At 45.6% G+C, this 22,820-nt stretch overlaps 1 protein-coding gene across 5 annotated transcripts in view; it reads left to right on the plus strand.

Annotated features, from left to right (window-relative positions):
* LOC121875643 (guanine nucleotide-binding protein G(o) subunit alpha) overlaps nucleotides 1-22,820 on the plus strand; it is a 130,636-nt gene that overhangs the window by 18,774 nt on the left and 89,042 nt on the right. The window contains exon 1 of one of the 5 annotated variants that reach the window (XM_042380262.1): nucleotides 8,562-9,376. The exons of 1 other annotated variant lie outside the window; for it this stretch is intronic. In XM_042380262.1, coding sequence (XP_042236196.1) covers nucleotides 9,259-9,376 — 118 coding nt within the window. In that variant the 5' untranslated portion in view covers nucleotides 8,562-9,258. Of the gene's footprint in view, nucleotides 1-8,561; nucleotides 9,377-18,676; nucleotides 19,201-22,820 lie in introns of those variants that run through there. 3 more of the 5 variants (XM_042380264.1, XM_042380260.1, XM_042380261.1) reach the window with 3 other exon arrangements.

Raw genomic sequence — 22,820 nt, forward strand, 5'->3', positions numbered from 1 at the left:
GTCTGTCTGTCTCTCAGCAGGTGCGTCGTCCACCAGGTAAGACAACAACAACAACAGACTCTATTACAGGTAAGGAAAGTCTGCTATATGTCTCGCCCACCTCCCCCAACGTCCCCTCCCTCCCTCCCTCCCTCCCTCCCTCCCTCCCTCCCTCCTTCCTTCCTTCCTTCCTTCCTTCCTTCCTTCCTTCCTTCCTTCCTTCCTTCCTTCCTTCCTTCCCTCCTTCCTTCCTTCCTTCCTTCCTTCCTTCCTTCCTTATCCTTTCTCGTGATCGGTCCTTCGTAACGGTGTCAGTTAAAGCACCAAAACACACCAGCAAAGAAGCAAATAAACACACTCAGTTAAAGCACCTCAAAGAAGTGTCAACAAAGCCTAAAAACGACACAGTATACTCGAGGCCCTCAAACACACACACTCGTGGCGTCATCTCTGGTAGTGTGTGTGTGTGTGTGTGTGTGTGTGTGTGTGTGTGTGTGTGTGTGTGTGTTCACTATAGGAATCGTTTAACAAAAGTGAAAACGTATTTTTCACGTATAACCAAATTTAGTTTAGTCTCTCCTAGTATTCATGATAGAAAATGGGTAAGATCAAGGGCATAGAAACTGCGAACTCAACTTACCGAGAATCATAGGATACACTTCGTTATTTTAAAGGGCGCGGGAAAGTAATATTACCACTCATATTTCAACATTTTTTCTATTTGATCTGAGCCCTTCAACAAATTATTAGTTTCAATTGACCTGACCTAACCTAACCCCCACAGGTAGCATTGGGATGTCTAATCTTAAGGTAAAATAAACTGGGGTGCTTAATCTTCATCTAATCCATACAGTATCTATATCTTTTCTGTGGTGTGTCTTGCTGTAGCCTGATCTGAGGTTGGCACATGAATACATCACAATCTCGTATAAAGTATTTTCGCTGTGGTGCCAAAAATGAGTTTGTTTTATTTCACTATTTGTACGTATTATTATTATTATTATTATTATTATTATTATTATTATTATTAGTAGTAGTAGTAGTAGTAGTAGTAGTAGTAGTAGTAGTAGTAGTAGTACCAGCGTCACTCATTTAGACAAGTACCCCTCTGAGCCATAATAGAAATCGAGCTTGAAGAAAACGTAAATTTTTTTCGTCATAATGACGGGGGACTTACTTAAGAATGTATATCTCGCTACCAGGTATAACTCATAGTAGTATCGCCAGTTTTAATGCCGAAAATATTCCAAGAAAGCTTATAGTTAAAATGATTTCTTCAATATAAACAGTATAATATTTTCCCGTGTATTAGCCTGTGATGAAGGTGATGTTTGTTGTTAGTCTAATAGTCTCTTAAGATGTAAATATACAAATTACTGTTTTAATAGTTCAGGTTTCAGTGTAATTGGTCATTGTGGTCGTCTCTTGTTAGTTCAGTATCCCTAATCATTTCCTCCCCTCCCTCCCCCCTTCTTCCCACCTTCAACTTCCCCCCCCCCCCTCCGTCATCACCTCACCCCTTCAGGGGCGGATGCAGGAATGTCGAAAGGTGGGGTCCAAGAAGTTGTGGGTGGGGTAACATGGCGAGCGCAGCGAGCTGGGGCGGGGGGAGGGGGGGGCGATGGGGCGCTGTCAGCCCCCTAGGTTATTATTATTATTTTTTTTAATCTGACCAATATCATGGGCATTTTGAGGCCATGCGCTCTTGATATTAGGAGATATTCTGGTCAATAGTAAATACCTCAGCACAATACTGCATTAAAGAAAAAGTATTGGAATTTTCAGGTGAAGGGGGGGGGTCTAGATCCCCAGGACCTCCCCTGGATCCGCCCTTGCTCCCCCCCCCACCCCTCCCTCCCTGCCTCCAGCCATTAGAGTGTCATTTGGTCATTATTTCAAGACGCTGGGGCTCGTTAGGGAGCAGTTTGTCGGTGCCACAGTCCGCTGCCCTCCCTCACCGCCCTGTCCTGTCTTCTACCACCCACTTGCATCCTTCACCGCCCACATCCCCAACCGCCCACTACTATCTATCTATTCTATACAGTCTTTCCTCCACCATTCCTCAGTATTTACTCCTCCTTCCTACTCTTTCCCCCTTCCCCCTCCCCTCTTTCCCTCTTCCCCACTTTTGCACTGTCCTCCTCACCCTCCCTCCCCATCTTCCTACCACCTTTCCTTCCCCCACCCCTCTTTCTTCCCCCCACATCCCCGGCTTCTCCCTACCCCCCCCCTTTCCCCAGTTTCTCCCCCTACTCCCTTCCCCCCCACTCTTTCCTTACACCTCCACTCTTTCATCCCCCAAACCCTCTCCAGTTTTTCCCCATCCCTACTCAGTTTCTCCTTTACCCTCCCCCTAGTTCCCTCTTTCCCCAGGTTCTCCCCACCCACTCACTGTTCTGCATGACACTTCCATCATAGCATCAAAGGTCCCCCCCCTCTCTCTCTCTCTTTCTCTCTTCTATGTATGTATGTACCTCCCACGACGCCTTCTGCAGTAGTTCACAATGGTGTTGGTACGGTAGTCTGCTTCTGTAGGGTGTTCGGTTATGCTGTGGTTAGGTTAGGTCAGGTCTGTCTGTCTGTGGCTGTCTATCTTTTTCACTCTTTATCTCTCTCTCCCTCACTTTCACTCCCTTTCTCCCTCTCCCTTTTCCTCTCACTCTTTTCTCTCCCATTCTCAATCTTCTTCCCTCAACTTCACTCACTCTCTGACCCTCCCTTTCTCCCTCTCACTCTCACCCTCCCTATCACTTTCACCCTCCCTCTCACTCACTCTCTCACCCTCCCTCTCACTCTCCCTCACCCTCCCTTTGCCTCCCCATCTGCGGTGCTGAAGGCTGTGATAGAGTCCTGCCGCTTGAGAACATGTCTATACTGAAGGGAACTACAAGCATCGATTGATAACCACAGCATGGCACCGACCCCTCGTGATACCGAACTGTACCAGAGACCCTTGTTGGCCTGGCTCCTCCCTCCTACCCACGAGATTCTATAATAAAAGTGTGAAAATACGGTTTATATAATACACCTAAGGAGAATAAGTTGTATGTATTTAAGTTAAGAAAAAACTGTAATGCTATAGTGTACTGTAGAGGGAGTGTGTGTGTGTTTGTGTGTTTGTGTGTGGTTGTCTGCACATCGATCGGGGAGAGGGAGGACGGGAACCATAGCAACGGGTGACGCGCGCAGGTCCAGCCAGTCATCATCGGGAGGGAGGACTCAGGACAGACACACCACCACTCGTTCAGTTACCGGTAGATACACACATTGAGAGGATGTTGACTTTCATCCCCGTCGTCTTTATCAGATGACTTTGATGACATGTATGATGACTAATGAGCAGAGTACAGAGTGTTAGTGTGTGTGTGTGTGTGTGTGTGTGTGTGTGTGTGTGTGTGTGTGTGTGTGTGTGTGTGTGTGTGTAGACCAGGTAATAGGTTTAGTTAGAGTGAGATAATTTTTTTTTGTTTTTTAACAAGGTTGTCGCCATGGACTGATCGAGAGGTTATGTGTGTCAAAAACCATACACACACACACAGGGTCAGTATTGTCCTCTTTCCCTGCAACATCCACACACACACACAAACACAACAAATAACAAAAACATAGATTAGACTTTTTTTCAGATTAAAACTTAATAATTTTGCCCTCCGGATAGATCGTGTGCACAAGAGAGCACGGAGACACTAGCGGTGTTTCTGTGACGTGAATTCAATCGGCAGTGACTTCGATGGGCGGTGCACTGTTGATGGCTTGTGCTGGACTGAAATGGCTTGGCTTGGCTCCTAAGGGTGTGTGGTGGGTATGGTGATGGAATATGGGAATAGCATTATGCTTTCTGTTTGTGTTTATTTCTCTGTTTCTTCACACTTTATATAATTATTTTAAGCTCGTAAGTCATTTCATTTTATAGATTAATTATATAAAGAGTAAGTAAGAGGTATTATGAGAGATTTACCATACGAATTGACGATGGATCAAGTGTGTGTGTGTGTGTGAAATCAGTTATAGAATGATAGGAAAGAGGATTGTAAGACGCTTGGTTTAAGGCCAGGGTAGTTAGAACCTAACCTAACCTCTACACCAACGCTTCCAGCCTCATGAGATGAATTGGTAGTTCGTCTTGAAAGCATTGCGACTTACTGACAGCTTCCTGGTATTTTACTTAAGAGAAAATACATGACATACAATAACCTCTTATAGTGTAGTGTGTGTGTGTGTGTGTGTGTGTGTGTGTGTGTGTTTGTGATTTATAGATATTTACAGACAAAAAATCTATAATGAAAAACATGAACACACACACACACAGGAGGACACTAGTATCCAGTCTGAGAGGTCCTCCCTGCACACAGTTTACCTTGCTTGTTCCGCGTTTAATTGATGTTGGTAGTAGGCGGTAACTCAGTATGTGTTGCCAGCCTCAACGGGGTTTACTGAGAAGTGAGAGGAGGAAGAAAGGAGAGGAGAACCACTGTCCTATGTGGCAGTGAACAGAGATAGCACCCTCAGTGTCAAGACCTGACTGAATTACTCACAATAGGCAAACTGTACTCCAAGCTTTGGCAATAAATTTGTTAACTGTTAACCGTTACAAGGACCTCAGTTGGGTGATGGGATACTGTATTGTAGATCACTTGAAGATTACACACCCAACCCAACCCAATTCAACCCATCTCTAACCTAACCCAAACCAACCCAACCCAAACCAACCTAACCCAACCCAACCCAACCCAACCCAACCCAACCCAAACCAACCCATCCCAACCCAACCCAAACCAAACCAACCCAACCCAACCCAAACCTAACCTAACCCTATCTAAATACTAAGGTAAACATAGAAGTGTAAATATAACAAGAGTCCGTTATCTATGCAGTGATTGACGGAATAATGAAAAAAAAAATCCGGTTGATGAAAAATTATACACAGTTGCATGATAACTACTTATTTCTATCTACAGTACATAGAGCAGTAATGATGAATGAATGGCGGTGAATGAAGGGAGAGGAGTAAGAATGGATGAATGGCAATGAATGCTTCTTATGACTGGGTTCTGTAATACTGTTCTTGTATCCCTCTGGTGGCAACAAGATTAATAAATGTCACCAATTATATTAAGCAATTGTGATTGGTCAAAAAATGAATATTGTCACAGTATATAAGCATTTGTGATTGGTTTAAACTTTCTGAAGGATTTTGTCTCAACTCGTCTCTTCCCACGGGTGAATTATTTATCTCTGAATTATAGGAAACGAAGGTGTATTTATTTGTTTGTTTACCGAGTCCGCGTGGTGTGGCTGGGTGGAGAGTCGAACGTTCCTCAAACACACATAAACATTGTATTCAACTCACAAACAAACAGAATTTATCATATGACTGGTCTTTTAACTTAACCTAAACTAACGTAAACATAACTTAACCTAACGTAAACCTAACCTAATCTAACGTAACGTAACCTAACCTAACTTAACCACAGAAGGGCCTCATGCACTCACGTTCTAGTTCCTCTCTGATCACTGTTCTACACACTTCCCGTTCTCTATTGCTTCACTGTCTCTCCCGGCACCGTTCTGATGCTATAGTGAGTTGGGTGTCAGACTGTTAACACCACCAACAAATAAATAGTGGGTTCAGGCTAGGTCTGGGGGGGGGGGGAGGTCATGGGTCAATAAGGACCATTGACTCCTTGAGATTTCACCCAAGCTAACTTTATCAAACTAATTTAATCTAATCTAATCTTACCTACCTAACGTAATCTAACCTTACCTTATGTAACGTAACATAACCTTACCTAATCGAGCGTCGAATATTTGTACGAAGGAAGAACAGCGTGATAATTAAGTGCTGTGTTTCAGTGATGACGAGGCTAAAGCAGGCGCACCTGACCTAACCTGACCTTGCTCCTTAGACACAACATAACGTGTGGTTCGAGGGCTGACTGTTAGCATGTCGCCGAGTGAGTGATGTTTTCCTACCACTGCCTGTCTGTTCATATGTTTTTACCAACAGATGCTAATTTCTGATGGGTGGACGGATTGACGTTCCACCCAGATCGTGACGTCATTTAAACAATCGGAACTTCGTGTTTTCTTTTTCCTTGTGGTTATCAGCACATACACACACACACACACACACACACACACACACACACACACACACACATATATATATATATATATATATATATATATATATATATATATATATATATATATATATATATATATATATATATATGTTTGAAATAGCGTAAATATAATAATAATAATTGTATCACAAAAGGTTTAATCCATCACATTATGTAATTTATATTTTGAAGACTTTATTTAAAACTTTTAAAAAAGAATTTGAATTGTATATCTTGGGTGCTACTATAGCGTGTGACGTACAAGATATTTAGGTTAGGTTAGACTTTAGTGAAAGGAGAGGTGTAATGTGACTTAGTACAGTATATAAATTTCCGTAATTAAATCGTAAACGGATGACAGTAACCAGCTGGGTGACGTAGAGTGACAGACAGCAGGACGGTGGCTGGTGGTCGTCACATTCGCCAGCAACATGTTCACTCACTTGCTGTCACCGGTGTTATCTCCCACCAGCCAGGAAGTGTTTACACTGGATATGAAATTTAAAAAAAAATAATAATTAAAGTTATATTTTGTCATCGAATTTTAAAAAAATTCTATAAAATATCTCTGTGTGTTGTAGGTAAAATAGATGGTTAATATTAATGTGAGTGAGGGTTTAGTTGTTATGGTGTGTTGTCTAAAATAGTTTGAGACAGCTGGCCGGAGCCCAAGAGTTGTAAGCAACCAACCGCTCTAGTCGTCAGTGTTAGCGGCGGCGCGCGTCACGTTAGTGGCCGCTGGTACAGAGCTACACGTTACCCCAGTACACGCACACGTCATCATCATGGATATATCGTAGCCTGTGTCATCCTGTGATAAAGTGATGGCTGTGTGTACCCGTAGTTAAACAAGGTGGAGGCTAAGGAGTGAGTGTTGGACCGGGCTCAGTGAAGACTAGTGGTAGACTTATCCGGCAAGACTCTGCTGTACACCCATTTGTGGTAGTGTTGGAAGGTGATGAGTGATGGCCGTGTATTAAGTCACGTAGTAACAACAAACTGAAAAAATATGATAATGTTTGTGTTGTAATGTTATAAGATACAGTGACGCGTTTATAGTGTTGATAGTGAGGGAGGTTCCGAGTAGCCCAGAGGTGTGGTGGTGGTGGCGGCCCGGATGATGACAGTAGAGTCTATAATTATTAAATTATAAATACTCGCCCCAGGGATCGTTTTCTTCTGTTTTTATTTATTTATTATTTTTGTATTGGGAGGACGGGGGTTATAATGGTGTTTGTTTAAGGTCTAGTGGTACATCTATCGCAAATATAAAGACATCCTGTGCAGCTCCCCCGTGTGTATGTGTTGATAAGACACGTGCACAGTCTGTGGCCGATCAAACGTCAGGTATCACGGAAAATTATACCAACTGACAGAAACTAATTGATAGTTTCGCCCCCAAAAATAAAATCATAAGGAAACTTTTTAAACTTTTCATACTTTTTTTAAACTGTTTTGTAATGGCCTCACATGCTACCTTGGGAGGGAATTTCCGGAGACACGATGCTACTTGAAGCAGTCTCCTCGGATTGGCTAAACAGATATCTTTAGTGTGTGTGTGTGTGTGTGTGTGTATTAGCACTGTATTATGCTGTTTAGATGTGAGTTAAGAGCATCGTGTTAACCTTTATCATGAGACAAAATTACGACACTTCTGTAGTTTGAAATTTTGTCTCTTCGTCATTAGGTTTTCCGTAGAGATTAAGGGATGTGTTTTGCATCCTTTTACCTGGAGTCTGAGGGAAATAATGAAGAATTACAAAACTAGTAACTCAGAAAGTACCCTTCCCTTCCCTTCCCTACCCTACCCTACCCTTCCCTTCCCTACCCTACCCTACCCTACCCTACCCTTCCCTTCCCTTCCCTACCCTACCCTACCCTACCCTACCCTACCCTACCCTACCCTACCCTACCCTAACTTAACAGAACCTACTCAAAGCTAACCTGACCTAAGCTACCTTACCCTACCTATCCTCCCCCCCCCCAGGTAGTATTATAGTGTTTAAAATACCCAGATAAAATATTCTGTGGCGGGGAGGAGAGAGAGGGTAATGGCGGGGAGAGAGAGGGAAGAAGGGGGAGGAGTCCATCTTCCCACCCTACACCTCTCCTCCCGCCCTATTCCTCTCCTGCCCCCTCCAATAGATGGGATTTCATGTTAACTTTACCCCCCAAAAAACAATTAAACTTAAGAGGCCTTATACTAAACATCTATAGTTGAGGGATAAAATTCTTGTACTCTGTTGGCTAAGATTTCAGGGAGAGGAATAATGCCGTCGTGTTATGGTATTTGTGAAGCTGTGAAAATGTGTTGGGGATTAGAATTAGTTTACGGTATTAATATGGTGTAAATACTCGGGATTAAAGGATTAAACTTAGGATTAACGATCTCTAACTGTTGGACATTTACAAAACAGGATTTACTGTAGATTTGACACCCCATACAACAGGAAAAGTCACATGGTGTGTTTTGGTTTTGTTTTATTAATGGAAGCAACACAGTCGAGGTGGTACGGGACACTACTCACTGTCATGAAAATTCGTGAAAAAAGATAAAAAAAAAAAACGACAAAAATATTAGAATCATATGTAGATTCTTATGGAAGGAGAAAGAAACTGCTTTTACCAAGGAGGACCATTAGTGTTTATAGAAGAGCTAGTTTAAGCCTTTGGAATACACAATATAGACCGGACCTAGTGAAAAGCTTTTATCAATAAATGCAATAACATATTCTAGGAGGAAAACCTCGAGTGTGATACTAGACATAAGTGTGTATGTGTCACTTGGCGTAGTTGGAGGTGAGGTGACGCGTGACGGCTCTGTGCGTCATCATCATCCAGGCGTGTAGTGGGTGAGGTGACGGCTGGCTCTGTGCGTCATCATCATCCAGGCGTGTAGTGGGTGAGGTGACGGCTGGCTCTGTGCGTCATCATCATCCAGGCGTGTAGTGGGTGAGGTGACGGCTGGCTCTGTGCGTCATCATCCAGGCGTGTAGTGGGTGAGGTGACGGCTGGCTCTGTGCGTCATCATCCAGGCGTGTAGTGGGTGAGGTGACGGCTGGCTCTGTGCGTCATCATCATCCAGGCGTGTAGTGGGTGAGGTGACGGCTGGCTCTGTGCGTCATCATCATCCACGCGTGTAGCTAGAGCCGAGATGGGCTGCACGATGTCCATGGAGGAGAAGGCGGCTATGGCCAAGAGTCGGGAGATCGACCGTGACTTGTTCTTCGCGGCCGAGAGCGCTGCCAGGGACGTAAAGCTCCTCCTCTTGGGTAAGTTGTAGTGAGTGAGTGTTTGTCCTGCCCCCAAAACAACGCATCAGGATACAGTTCCACAAGTGTCCTGTACTGTTGCTGTAAGTTCAGGTTTTGATGACGTTTATAAATTTTGTAGTGTTTTGTGCTGTAACCTGACCACTTAACTGTAGTTGTTGTTAATACACTTTACGGAGGTTTGACATCTAACGGACCCTCGATATAATGGATTTTCTTTTCTATATTGTCCGTTAAATAGAGGTTTTAGTGTACAGAGGAATTGGAACATTATGGAGTTATCTCAGGTTTAGTGTGTGTGTGTGTGTGTGTGTGTGTGTGTGTGTGTGTGTGTGTGTGTGTGTGTGTGTGTGTGTGTGTGTGTGTGTGTGATTCACTGCACGATGCGGATATATTAAAAGGTTCTCACGCCTTTAGAATATCCCGCCCGGCCGCTGATGCTGTCTAACACTGCACTCAATGGGTCCACTTAGGCTAAAAACGTAAAATTTGGCGCCATTAAACTTCAAAATAGCCCAAAATTATGGTAGAAAGGGTTGGTATATTTTTTATCTACCTCTGAGTATACTTTATCTACCTCTGAGTATACTTTATCTACCTCTGAGTATACTTTATCTACCTCTGAGTATACTTTATCTACCTCTGAGTATACTTTATCTACCTCTGAGTATACTTTATCTACCTCTGAGTATACTTTATCTACCACTGAGTATACTTTATCTACCTCTGAGTATACTTTATCTACCTCTGAGTATACTTTATCTACCTCTGAGTATACTTTATCTACCTCTGAGTATACTTTATCTACCTCTGAGTATACTTTATCTACCACTGAGTATACTTTATCTACCTCTGAGTATACTTTATCTACCTCTGAGTATACTTTATCTACCTCTGAGTATACTTTATCTACCTCTGAGTATACTTTATCTACCTTTTGTCTCCTACCTGAAGAATCTGCAGGCAAGGTTAGGTTAGGTTACGTTACGTTACGTTAGGTTATTTGTGTTCTTAATCTGTGTTACTGAGGAGGAGAGGGCTGGTTGGTTGGTTGGAGGGAAAGAGAGATGGAGGGTTGGTTAATTGAGGAGAGAGAGGGAGAGTTAGTTGGAGAAAAGGTGGGATAGTTGGAGGGTTGGAGACAGAAAGGGAGGGGGTTTAGTTGGAGGAAGGGAAGGAAGGAGGGTAGTAGGAGAGAGGGAGAGGTAGGAGGAGGGTGGTAGGAGGGAGGGAGAGAGGAATGTGTTGGTACAGTGTTATGAGTGTTTCCTCTGTGTGGCGGGTCTCTCCCTGTTAGTTCACGGGGAGGAGTGCTGGTGATTGATCCTGCTACTGGCTTACAACAGGCTCCTATAACTCATTCACACACACACACACACAGGAATTTACACACAGGCACACACATACATACAGGCGCACACACACACAGACATTCACACACAAGCTGTTACTACTACTACTTTGCTGTCACTCGGAATCGAGTATGACGATTATCCAGCTATGATACAATGAAGTGGGTTATTAAGGATGTCACCTTGGTTGGTGAGTTTTGAGGTGACTAAAGAGGCCGATACGGGACCGATATAGTTGTTCACAGATGTTGCACATGTGGAGGGCTGCATCTAGTGCGGGAGGGGCGGCGGCAGCGTCTTTTCGGCGCTGCCGCTTGTCTGCCTCGGTTTGCAGTCGGGCTAGGCATTCACACATAACACACACACAAACACACACACACACACACACACACACACACACATACACACAGGCATTCACACACAGGGACACTCATTCACACACACAAACACACACACACACATATTCCTTCAATCTCTCTTTCTCTCTCTCTGGTCTAATTGCTCATGATCGCTTGAGTTGCCTCTTATTTTCAGCCGTGGAGGAACATTCTTGGCATCCAGCATTGTGTACAGAAGGTGGGTGTCCTCTCTCTCTCTCTCTCTCTCTCTCTCTCTCTCTCTCTCTCTCTCTCTCTCTCCACAGGGCACAGTGTAGAGCCTGTGCTAATTATGCAAGCCTGGGTGTTACCGAGTGTTGAAGACGGTGTTGGTGTGTGGGGGTAGTGAGGGTGTAAGAGGGGGTGGTGAGGATATTGGGGGAGGTGTTGCTGAGTGTTGGAGGAGGTGTTAGTGTGTGGGAGAGAGTAGTTGGGTCTAGTAGGGGGTGTTGGAGAAGGTGTTGGGGGTGTTGTAAAAGGTGTTGAAGCGTTGGAGGAGGTGTTGCTGAGTGTTGGAGGAGTTGGAGAGGGTGTCGCTGGTGTCACAGTCTCCAAGTGTCGTTTATTGTAATTGAGTTGAGTTGAGTCACTGAAATGTGCTGAAGCTGTTTTTAGTACAGTCCCCCCCCCTTCCCCCCACTCTCCCGATCTCCCCACTTCTCGTCCTCTCTCTCCCTCTCTTCTCCCCTCCTTCATCTTCTATCCCTCTTCCCTTCCCCCCTCCTCCCCTCTCCTCTCCCCATCCCCCCTCCTCTCCTCTTTCTCTCCCTTTCCTCTCCCTCTCCTCCTTCTTCCTTGAGTTCGGATAGGCTCCAGGGAGAAGCAACACCAGCTAGCTAATCCCACCAGGACGGTTCCAAGGTGTGTGCCCATTAAACAAACTAATTGGCACTCTGGATTACAACACCTCCCTTCCCTTCCCACCCGGATTACTACCCTTCCTCTCTCCTTCCATTTCTTTATTCCCTCCCTAGCTTCCCTCCCTACCCTCTCTAGATTCCCTCCCTACCCTCTCTAGATTCCCTCCCTACCCTCCCTAGATTCCCTCCCTACCCTCTCTAGATTCCCTCCCTACTCCCTCCCCTACCCTCCTCTCAAACCTACACCTTCCTTCCTCCCTCCCCGCTGGCCAATAACGACGACTGTCAACTTGTTGTTCCAAGAAAGCCGAGTTGTGATTGGCTTAGCTTGTTGTTTCCAAGGAGAGAGAGAGAGAGAGAGAGAGAGAGAGAGAGAGAGAGAGAGAGAGAGAGAGAGAGAGTGTTACGTTGGTTGGATACAAAGAGAGAGTGAGACACAATGTTGGTTAGATACACAGAGAGGGGGGGGAGAGAGAGGAAGGAAGGAAGAGAGAGAGAGAGGGGGGACGAAGAGAAAGAGAAAGGGAGAGAGGAAGGAAGGGAGATAAAGAGAGAGAGAGAGAGATTTAAAGTCAAGCCTCGGGTATATATGTCAAAGGTGCCGAAGTATTAAGTTAATTATAAATCTCCAGCAGTTACCCCGGAAATTCTAGAATGTCTCTCGCGTCACTGTGTGTGTGTGTGTGTGTCTGTGTGTGTGTGTCTGTGTGTCTGTGTGTGTGTGTGTGTGTGTGTGTGTGTGTGTGTGTGTGTGTGTGTGTGTGTGTGTGTGTGTGTGTGTGTGTGTGTGTGTGTGTGAAGGTTCAGACGGGTATAACCATCCTGGGGATAACCACCACAGTTATCTCCCCGGCTTCTTACACACCCTTCCTGCCCCTTTAAACACCTTTCTCCCTTCTCTGGCGTAGTCTGGTGTGTACTGTATGTATGTATGTATGTATGTATGCAAGTGTTCTATTTTAGTGAAGAAATATATAATGTTAATCTAAATCCTTTCGTAATGGAATTTTGGAGAGAGAGAGAGAGAGAGAGAGAGAGAGAGAGAGAGAGAGAGAGAGAGAGAGAGAGAGAGAGAGAGAGAGGTTCTTATCACGTATTTATATAAAGTTACTTCGAGTGTGACTGTTTGTAGCAATAGGGTTAGGTTAGGTTTGTTTAGGTCAGGTTAGGTTTACCTGTAGTGGTGGAGTTATTATGTAATGCCTCACCTGAGTTACCTCCTTCTAGGTTAATTAGTTTAGGGTTTTTTCTCATAAAAATTCTTTGTGTGTACTCCACCTACAATGCTGCTGTTGGGGATGGTGGTGGTTGTGGTAGTAGTGGTGGTTGTGGTGGTAGTGGTAGTAGTAGTAGTAGTAGGTAATAAAATGGCGGCGAAGGTGTGGCTATAGAGGGAGGATGGAGGCTACGTATAAAAAAAAAAGTAGTAGTAGTAGCAGTAGTAGTATTGATCATTGCACACGGCATTGCTGAACGCGTGAGGAGGAAGGTATACTACTGCTGGTGATGATGTCGTTTGGTAGTCAACACACACACACACACACACACAGATGGTCAAGGGTGATGCTGGCACGTGTGGTCTTGTGTCATCCCGTAAGATCGAGTTTGGTGTTGTTGAGAAGCTGTAATTTACGACATATATAATTGGGCTTGAATCAACGGCATACAGACAGTTGTGTGTGTGTGTGTGTGTGTGTGTGTGTGTGTGTGTGTGTGTGTGTTTTGGGAGGCATTTATCTTGTTCTTATCTCAACACAGGAGGAGGGGGCACGTGTCTGTAGTCCTTTTCATCACCCGGTCGGTCGGTCGGTCGGTCGGTCGGTCGGGCAGGCAGACGCTGAAGCCCTGTAGGTCTGGCAGCAGGCGACGTGTGGTGGGGACAATAGGAGTAATGTCTTGGTGTGTGTGTGTGTGTGTAGATGACAGTGGCAGCAAACTCTTATTGTTACCCCCTCAAGGAGCCATGATCCGACCTAGTCTCTCTCCCTCATCCCTATTCCCACTCATCTTGCCTGCTTCACTAACCTTCCTTACTCTCCCTCGCCGCCCCGCCCCGCCTCTCTACCTAATCCCCAACCTATAGCCTTACCTCCCCCACCTAATCCATAACCTCACCACCACCCCAATCCCCACCACCACCACCCAATCCCCATTCAACCTCGCCGCCCCCACCCAATATCCGGCCTTTAACCAACACCACACAGTCTTTCCATCCGTATAACACAGCTTCGGTGAAAATGGATAGGAGTTTTAAGGTCTCTCTCTCTCTCTCTCTCTCTCTCGTCCACTGAGCAGTAAACAGAAACCTTGGGAAAAAACCCTTAAAGAACATTTTATTTTCTTCTCATACGTTTTTTAAGACTTTCTATGTTCGTAGTTTAAACAAGAAAGCGTAATGTTACGTTAAGTAGTAAAGGTAATAGTGTAATTAAGTGAGTTTCATTACCGTGGAGTAGTCACAGGTGTTGATGGTGATAATGATTTGTTTGGTTTTTATATGAAGACAACTACCTTTCTTTACCCTCCTTCCTTCCTTCCTTCCTTCCTTCCTTCCTTCCTTCCTTCCTTCCTTCCTTCCTTCCTTCCTTCCTTCCTTCCTTCCTTCCTTCCTTTCTTCCTTTCTTCCTTTCTTCCTTCCTTCCTTCCTTCCTCTTCCATCTGGTCCTTTTTCTTCTTCCTTCTGCTCTTCTTCCTCCTCCTCTTCATCCACCTTCTCTTCCTCTTCCTTCTGGTTCTTGTTGCTGTTCTTCTTCGTCGTCTTCATCTTCTTCCTCCTCCTCCTCCTCCTTCTACAGGCATTAATCATGACACTCCCAGATATGTCAGGCATAAGGAGTGTTGGGTCTTTGATATCCACGAGTTGGCAAGACCTGTCACTGAATATCTCTGGCATGACAGCTTGAGGTGTTGACACATCTGACACGTCGATACCCGGTGTGACACAACTTAAAGGGGGGCTTGACACGTTCCTTCGATGTGACACAAATGCTGCCATATATTTTGACACATACTCACACTTTGCATAATTTGATACTCACTCGTAATTTGACACACACACACACACACACACACACACACATGTCAATCACAACTTGACACTTGACACAAACTCCCAGACATCATACACACACACACACACACACACACACACACACACACACACACACACACACACACACACAGTCTCTGACACTTGACACAACCCAGACATCACACACACACACACACACACACACACACACAATGAGACTCAGGGGCGGAAGAGAGTGAAAATCCGAAACCGCTGGAGGTGTCATATTTTATTCATGGAGCAGCCGCCCAGTCTCTTGTTGCGGCCCTCCACCCACTACCACCCTCCACCCACTCCTACCCTCTACTACTACTACTCCACCACTCCTCACCACTCTTACCCTTCATCTACCCATCAACACTCCACCCACTACCACCCTCCACTCATTACCACCCTCCACCTACTTATTCCTACCCTCCACCCACGTTACTCTTCCTCCTCCTCCTCTTATTCTCCCTCCTTTTCATCCTCCTCCTTCTCTCCCTCCTCCTTCTCCTCCCCCCACGTCCTGTTGTCAGCTGAACTCTTAAATCTTTCCCCGTGATCCGTGCGTGTTGGTGCTTCCTGGCGATTTCCTCTGTGTGCTGGTCATTGGTTGAGTGTGTGTGTGGTCCTTGTTTGTGATTGGTTGAGTGTGTGTGGTCCTTGTTCGTGATTGGTTGAGTGTGTGTGGGTCTCCTTCGTGATTGGTTTGAGTGTGTGTGTGTATGTGTAGTCCTTGTTCCTATTTGGTTGAATGTAATAGTGCTTGTTCCTAATTGGTTGTCTGTGTTTGGTCTTTGATCGTGATTGGTGGGATGTGTTAGTGGCTCTATAATAGTTAAGTTATACAACCTATTGTCGTGTCGTGAACCAAGCCGACCCTAGCAGTACACTAGCAGATGTGTTGTAACCTAACCTAACCCAAGCATATGAAGAAATGATCTCTCTCTCTCTCTCTCTCTCTCTCTCTCTCAACTGCTGCATGAGAATAGTGTTGTTATTTGTTTTTGTTGTTGTTTTTTGTTATTATTTTGTTAATTTTGTTATTTTTTATTGTTGCGTTTTTTGTTTATTTGTTGTTTTTGTTATTAATTGTTGTTTTGTTGTTACTGTTGTTTTTGTTTGTAGTTGTTGTTGTTTGTTGTTAATGTTAGTTTTTTGTACTACTGTTTTTGTTTGTTGTTGTAAGGTTATTCATGGTGGCTGGTGAAGTATTTTAAATCATTCGTGAATTTTTTTGTTTGGGGGGGGGGTTACGGGAAACTTAGTTATTGATAGCGAGTGGTAGTGGTGGTGTTGTGGTATTAGTGTGATTGGTGGTGTGGTAGTGGTAGTAGTGGTGGTGTAGTAGTAGTAGTAGTAGTGGTGTGGTAGTAGTGGTGGTGTAGTGGTAGTAGTAGTAGTGGTGTGGTAGTAGTGGTGGTGTTGTGGTATTAGTGTGATGTGGTGGTGTGGTAGTAGTGGTGGTGTAGTGGTAGTAGTAGTAGTGGTGTGGTGGTAGTGGTGGTGTTGTGGTATTAGTGTGATGTGGTGGTGTGGTAGTAGTGGTGGTGTAGTGGTAGTAGTAGTAGTGGTGTGGTGGTAGTGGTGGTGTTGTGGTATTAGTGTGATGTGGTGGTGTGGTAGTGGTAGTAGTGGTGTGGTGTTAGTGGTGGTAGTAGTAGTGGTGTGGTAGTGGTAGTAGTAGTAGTGGTGTGGTGGTAATAGTGGTAGTAATAGTAGTGGTAGTAGTGGTAATGAAGGTGGTAGTAGTGGTGATATGCAAACAGATATATGTAAATTAGTGTCTGTAAATGAATAAATTAAAAAAGATACTGTATATGTAAATAATTATCCCGTATGTAAAATATTATCTGCTAATTAGTCTATGTAAATGAATGTTATTGAATATATGTAAAAAAAGACATGTGAAACAGCGTATGTAACTCAATATATATAAACGAATATATGTAAACCCTAGTGTATATAGACAAGTATATATATATAAATTAGTGTGTTCATGAATATATATCAATAGATAGACAAAATTACCCTAAAACACACACAGTAACATAGTGAGTATTGAGAGTGAATTTGAAGGGCGTGTAGTGATAGACAGAGCCAGCAGGGTAGAGGCGGTGAGTGTGTGTGTGGGGGGAGGGTGGTATGTGTGTGTGTGTGGGGGGGTGGTATGTGTGTGGGGGGTGGTATATGTGTGTGTGGGGGTGGTATGTGTGTGTGTGTGGGGGGGGGTGGTATGTGTGTGTGGGGGGTGGTATGTGTGTGTGTGGGGGGTGGTATGTGTGTGTGGGGGGTGGTATGTGTGTGTGTGGGGGTGGTATGTGTGTGTGGGGGTGGTATGTGTGTGTGTGGGGGTGGTATGTGTGTGTGGGGGGGTGGTATGTGTGTGTGTGGGGGGTGGTATGTGTGTGTGTGTGGGGGGATGGTATGTGTGTGTGTGGGGGTGGTATGTGTGTGTGGGGGTGGTATGTGTGTGTGGGGGGTGGGTAAGTGTGTGTGTGTGGGGGTGGTATGTGTGTGTGTGGGGGTGTGGGGGGGTGTATGTGTTACTAAAAACGAGTGGAATGAAAACAGTGTGGGTGGTGGGTTAGTGAGTGGGTGGTGTGGGTTAGTGAGGGGTGGTGTTGGTTAGTGAGTGGTGTGCTGTGGGTTAGTTAGGGTGTGGTGTGGGTTAGTGAGTGGGTGGTGTGGGTTAGTGTGGGGTGGTGTGGGTTAGTGAGGGGTGGTGTTGGTTAGTGAGTGGTGTGCTGTGGGTGAGTGGGATGGTGTGGGTTAGTGAGTGGGGTGGTGTGGGTTAGTGTGGGGTGGTGTGGGTTAGTGAATGGGGTGGTGTGGGTTAGGGAGCGTTGGTGAGTGAATTAAATTTAGAATTTTGCCGCGAACAGCCAGTTTATTGTGCACCCCATACTAACCAAAGCTAATCCATTGTATTATCCAGGGTCTGAGTATGGCCCCTGACTCACTATAATAATGAGGGTCGTGGGGCCATTAGTGACCCATTGTATTATCCAGGGTCTGAGTATGGCCCCTCACTAATATATCAGGGTCGAGGGGTGACATTAGTGGCCCAGCATGACTGTTTAGGAGTCTTACTTGTTTCATCAGGTTCCAGGGACCATAACACAGGTTCCAGTAATAAATCACATAGGATCTCCCGGCCACCTAACCTGTAACGTGTTCAATGTGTCAGCGTGAAGGAGCCGCCGCCCTTGATCATAATACCTGCTGTAGCTACCTGAGGGCTGAGGAGGAGGGAGGGTTTTACCTGTGGGAGGGGATGAAGGCGGGAGAGAGTGGGGGGTAGGGGTAGTTGGTTGGATATCATGTTAGTTGGGCTTCATGAACGAGGGACACTCAGTCACTGAGAGATGAATATTATGTTAGTAAATGTGTTTAAACCACACTGTTCAGTATTGGTGGTAACACTCGTGCGCTGCCCTGCCCGGCCAGGTGCAGCTTATAGATTTTGTAGCGATTTTTACGAGGGCGTGGACGGTGTTGCTGGTCTTGGGGTTTTACATATGTCAATAATAGATCTGACTCATTTTATTATTATTAAAACTTTTAGGTAATACAAACTGCAAGTTAGGGAAATATTGAGGTGAGGAAGGTGTGTTTGGTGACACTGTTGCGCGTGGTGGCCAGTGCGCGTGCGCCCTGGTCGACAGAGGAGAGACGGGCAGCCAAGCGTAGGATAATCTCACTTAAACTAGGGTGTATCACTCAGCAGAGGTCCTGATGACGTGTGATACACAGTCGTTAGTGTTGGTGTGCTAGGGTTGTTACGTGAGAGTAGCGGGTTAAGGCCGAGAGACGCCACAAGTGTGATAATAAACCTCGGCGTGGGTCGTGGTGGTGGTGGTCGCTGGGGCTACTCACCGCCAACCACCTCAGTGTGCAGTGCGCTAGGCTTAGTTGCGGAACCTCGCTGCCGTTCTTCCGTGCCGTGTGTGTGTGAGTGTGGTGTAGTGTGGTACAGTTGTGGCGCTGCCACTGTGGTGTGTGGTGGAGGTCGGCAGGACCGTATAGCGTGGTCGGTGAGGAGTGGTAGCCGACACCGCAACCATGGGCTGTGCCATGTCTGCGGAGGAGCGCGCCGCGCAGGCCCGCAGCAAACAGATTGAGAAGAACTTGAAGGAGGATGGCATTCAGGCAGCGAAAGACATCAAACTACTGCTGTTGGGTAAGTATTTTGGTGGGTAGGGGGGGCGGGGGCGTGGCTGGCTGGCATAGTGGGGCTACTGTGGCCGCGGGGACTGACTGGAGGTGGGTGGGCGGCGGGCAGGGTGCACAAGGTGCCCGGGCAGTGGGGCTGCCCCAGGCTGGACGCCCATCTGAAGGGCGCCGGCACAGCGGGCGTGGCACAACTGTGCGCAACTCGTCCATATGGGCGTGGCACCGCTGCTCCCTCACTAACCTTCCTCCTGTGTAGACAAATCTATTTGGTTAAGTTATCAGCGGGGAAGGTGCGGCGGGGAGCAGTAAACACGACGAATGAGTCCAAGATTAACTTTGTCAAGGTGTTAATTCACTGCCGACTTTCCGAAGAGGGCGGCGGGGGTAGTGCCACCTAGCGGCTGTCGGGAGAACCTGCCGGGTGGCCAGCTGACCCGTGTGGCACCCACCCACCCACCGTGCCACCCTCACTTTTACGGACGGACGTGTGGTGTTATGCCTTCCCCACCACAACCATCACTCATTATCACCACAACCACCATTCATTATCACCACAGCCACCATCCACTCAACACAACCACAATCCATCACTACCCACAAGAACCACCCACCCACAACAACCACCCACCAACCACCCACAACAACCACCCACCTACACAACCATCCATTCACTCCTATCACCTCATACAAGATCAACGACACAGCTATGACAATCTAAAGTTACAAGACCATAATGATGATAATAATAATGATGATAATGACGATGGTGGTGAAGGCGGAGCTGGTGACATTCCCTAATGGCACTCCCGTACTTCTGTAATGATGGCACTCCTTACTGCCTCTACCAATACCTGCACCTCTGCTCCCACCCCCACCACCTCCCCTGTCAGTCCCCCCACCTCCCTGTGGCCCCCATATCCTCCACTTACCCACCCCACCCCACCCACGCACATACTATCAATCTCACCCACATTATATTGATAACTGGTCTTACCCACGTTCCTTCCCAGTTCAGTCATTATCACTTCTACCACTGGCCAGTCTGTTCATGGGGGGGGTAACTGGGATATTTTTAACGGGAAGTGTCCTAAAGCCCGGCACCTGACTGGTTTATTTTTAAATATATCACCAGTTAGTTTTTATCTATCGCCCAGTCAGTTCTGTTTGAGTCTATTTACAGGCAGTCATTATTGTTGTTAGTGTGATGTTTAGTTATCTATCGCCCAATCAGATTTATCTATCGGCCAGTCAGTTTTATCTATCGCCCAGTCAGTTTTATCTATCGCCCAGTCAGTTTTATCTGTCGCCCAGTCAACCATTGTTATAACTGTTGGGAATATTTTGTTTTTATTAATTATTACCAGTTAATTTTTTTTTGTCTAGCTGTCGTTGTTAAGTTTACTTGTTATGTTAAAATTTGGTCTAATTGTCTTTGTCTTCTAAAGTTGTGGAAGAAAGCTGTTGTTGTTGTGGTTGTTGCGTTGCTTTTGTTGTTATTGCTGTGGTTGTTTTCGTTGTTGTGGTTGTGTTAAAGTGTCAGGGTTTGTGACATACAGGCGGACGGAACCCTAAGTCCAGCCTAGAAGGAAATGACGATTAATTTAATTTCTCAATGAAGGAAATTTCGACGTTTTGGGGAAATTTGTCGTGTGTGAATTTTTTCCTAGTTTCCCTCTTTAATTTATAAGGGGTTCCGTTTTCTGTGAGCTGAGAATTTTTTACCCGTTTTCTGTGAGTAGAATTATAACTCGTTTTCTGTGAGTAGAATTATAACTCGTTTTCTGTGAGTAGAATTATAACTCGTTTTCTGTGAGTAGAATTATAACTCGTTTTCTGTGAGTAGAATTATAACTCGTTTTCTGTGAGTAGAATTATAACTCGTTTTCTGTGAGTAGAATTATAACTCGTTTTCTGTGAGTAGAATTATAACTCGTTTTCTGTGAGTAGAATTATAACTCGTTGTCTGTGAGGAGAATTATAACTCGTTTTCTGTGAGTAGAATTATAACTCGTTTTCTGTGAGTAGAATTATAACTCGTTTTCTGTGAGTAGAATTATAACTCGTTTTCTGTGAGGAGAATTATAACTCGTTTTCTGTCAGTGAAATTGTTTAGCTAATTAATTTTTTGTGCCAATTTTAATTATCATTTTATTATACACTTGCGCATGCCTTGTTGTTTATTTATTATCTGAGGTGCGCATGCGTTTAACTTACTCACCGATTGGAGACCTGCGCGCGCGCTCGCACACACACACACACACACTTAACTCTTACTTAAGTGATAACTAAGTTTGAATGGGTTGCCCACCTGTGTTCAGTAAATTAACTCCTCAGCAACGCCTGGTGGTTCAGATCGTTAACACTCCCCCCTCTCTCTCTCTCTCTCTCTCTCTCTCTCTCTCTCTCTCTCTCTCTCTCTCTCTCCCTTTCTCTTTCCTTTCTCATTTTCTCTCCTCTCTCTGCCATCGACCAGTTAGTCCACACTTAACTAACTCCCCCACCACCAGCCTCACGCCACCTGGTAAGTGGCAGTAGCAGCACCAACACCAGCAGCCCCCTCCCCTCCCCTACCAGCTCTCGACCAGTTTTGCACTTGCTGGTGACTTCCTCCCTCCTCCCTCTCCCCCTCCTCCCTTCCCTCCTTCCTCCTCCTCCTACCTCCTCAACCCCTCTCTTCCCTCCCTCTCCCCTTCCCCCCCTCCCACCCTCCTCCTTCCCCTCCCGCCCCTCCCCTTCTCCTCCCTTCCCCTCCTTCCCCTCTCTCCCCTTCTCCATTCCCTTCACGCCCTCCTCCTCCCTCCCCTCCAGCCCCTTCTTGCCCTCCCCTCCTTCCCCTCCTTCCCCTCCCCATTGCAAAACCAGATTTAAATTGACTGGTTGCAATTTCTCGAGGCTGGAGGCTTTTTTCCCTCTTCATAAACAGCCCAGCAGTGGAACTAATTTTAGCGCACTTGATTGGTTCTCACAGCCTTGACGTCACTTCATCACGCCAAACGCAGCCAATTAGGTCAGGTGTTGGCGGCGGCTGGCGGGCTGGGAGGGGAAAGACGAAATATGACGTCATGCTGTCGAGAACCAATCACGGTGCAGGAAATTATAGGCTTCATAATAAAACGTTAGACAAGAAGGAATTAATAGGCGATTTGGGGGGATTAATGGGCGATTTGGGGGAATTAATGGGCGATTTTTTAGGATTAATGAGTGATTTTTTGAGGATTAATGAGCGATTTGGGGGGAATTAATGGGTGAATTTTTTTACGATTAATTAATAGTGGCGATTTATCGACCAACTTATTCTCGTAGGAAGTTCTTAAGGTGCACATATTCTGTATTCTTCAGTGACGTCACAAGTGAGAACAAGTGACGTCACGAACTTAGGACAGGTGACATTTGATAAAGTGTGTTGCCGGGACAGCTGTGGACTCGATATGTTGTTGACCCACTGATGAAGGCGGAGTAAGGGATCTGGAGGAGTAGGTGGTGGTGGTGGTGTGGGTTGAGTGGGACTTAAGAGTGGGCGGCGTTGGTGGTTCAAGTGGGACTCAGGGAGGGGGAGGGTATATATCGTTAGATGACGTGGGGAATTAGAGGTGGGAGTGAATGAGGGAGAGGATAGATGAGGGTAGC

This window comes from Homarus americanus, unplaced genomic scaffold (assembly GCF_018991925.1).
Source record: "Homarus americanus isolate GMGI-L3 unplaced genomic scaffold, GMGI_Hamer_2.0 scaffold22250, whole genome shotgun sequence".
Lineage (NCBI taxonomy): Eukaryota > Metazoa > Arthropoda > Malacostraca > Decapoda > Nephropidae > Homarus > Homarus americanus.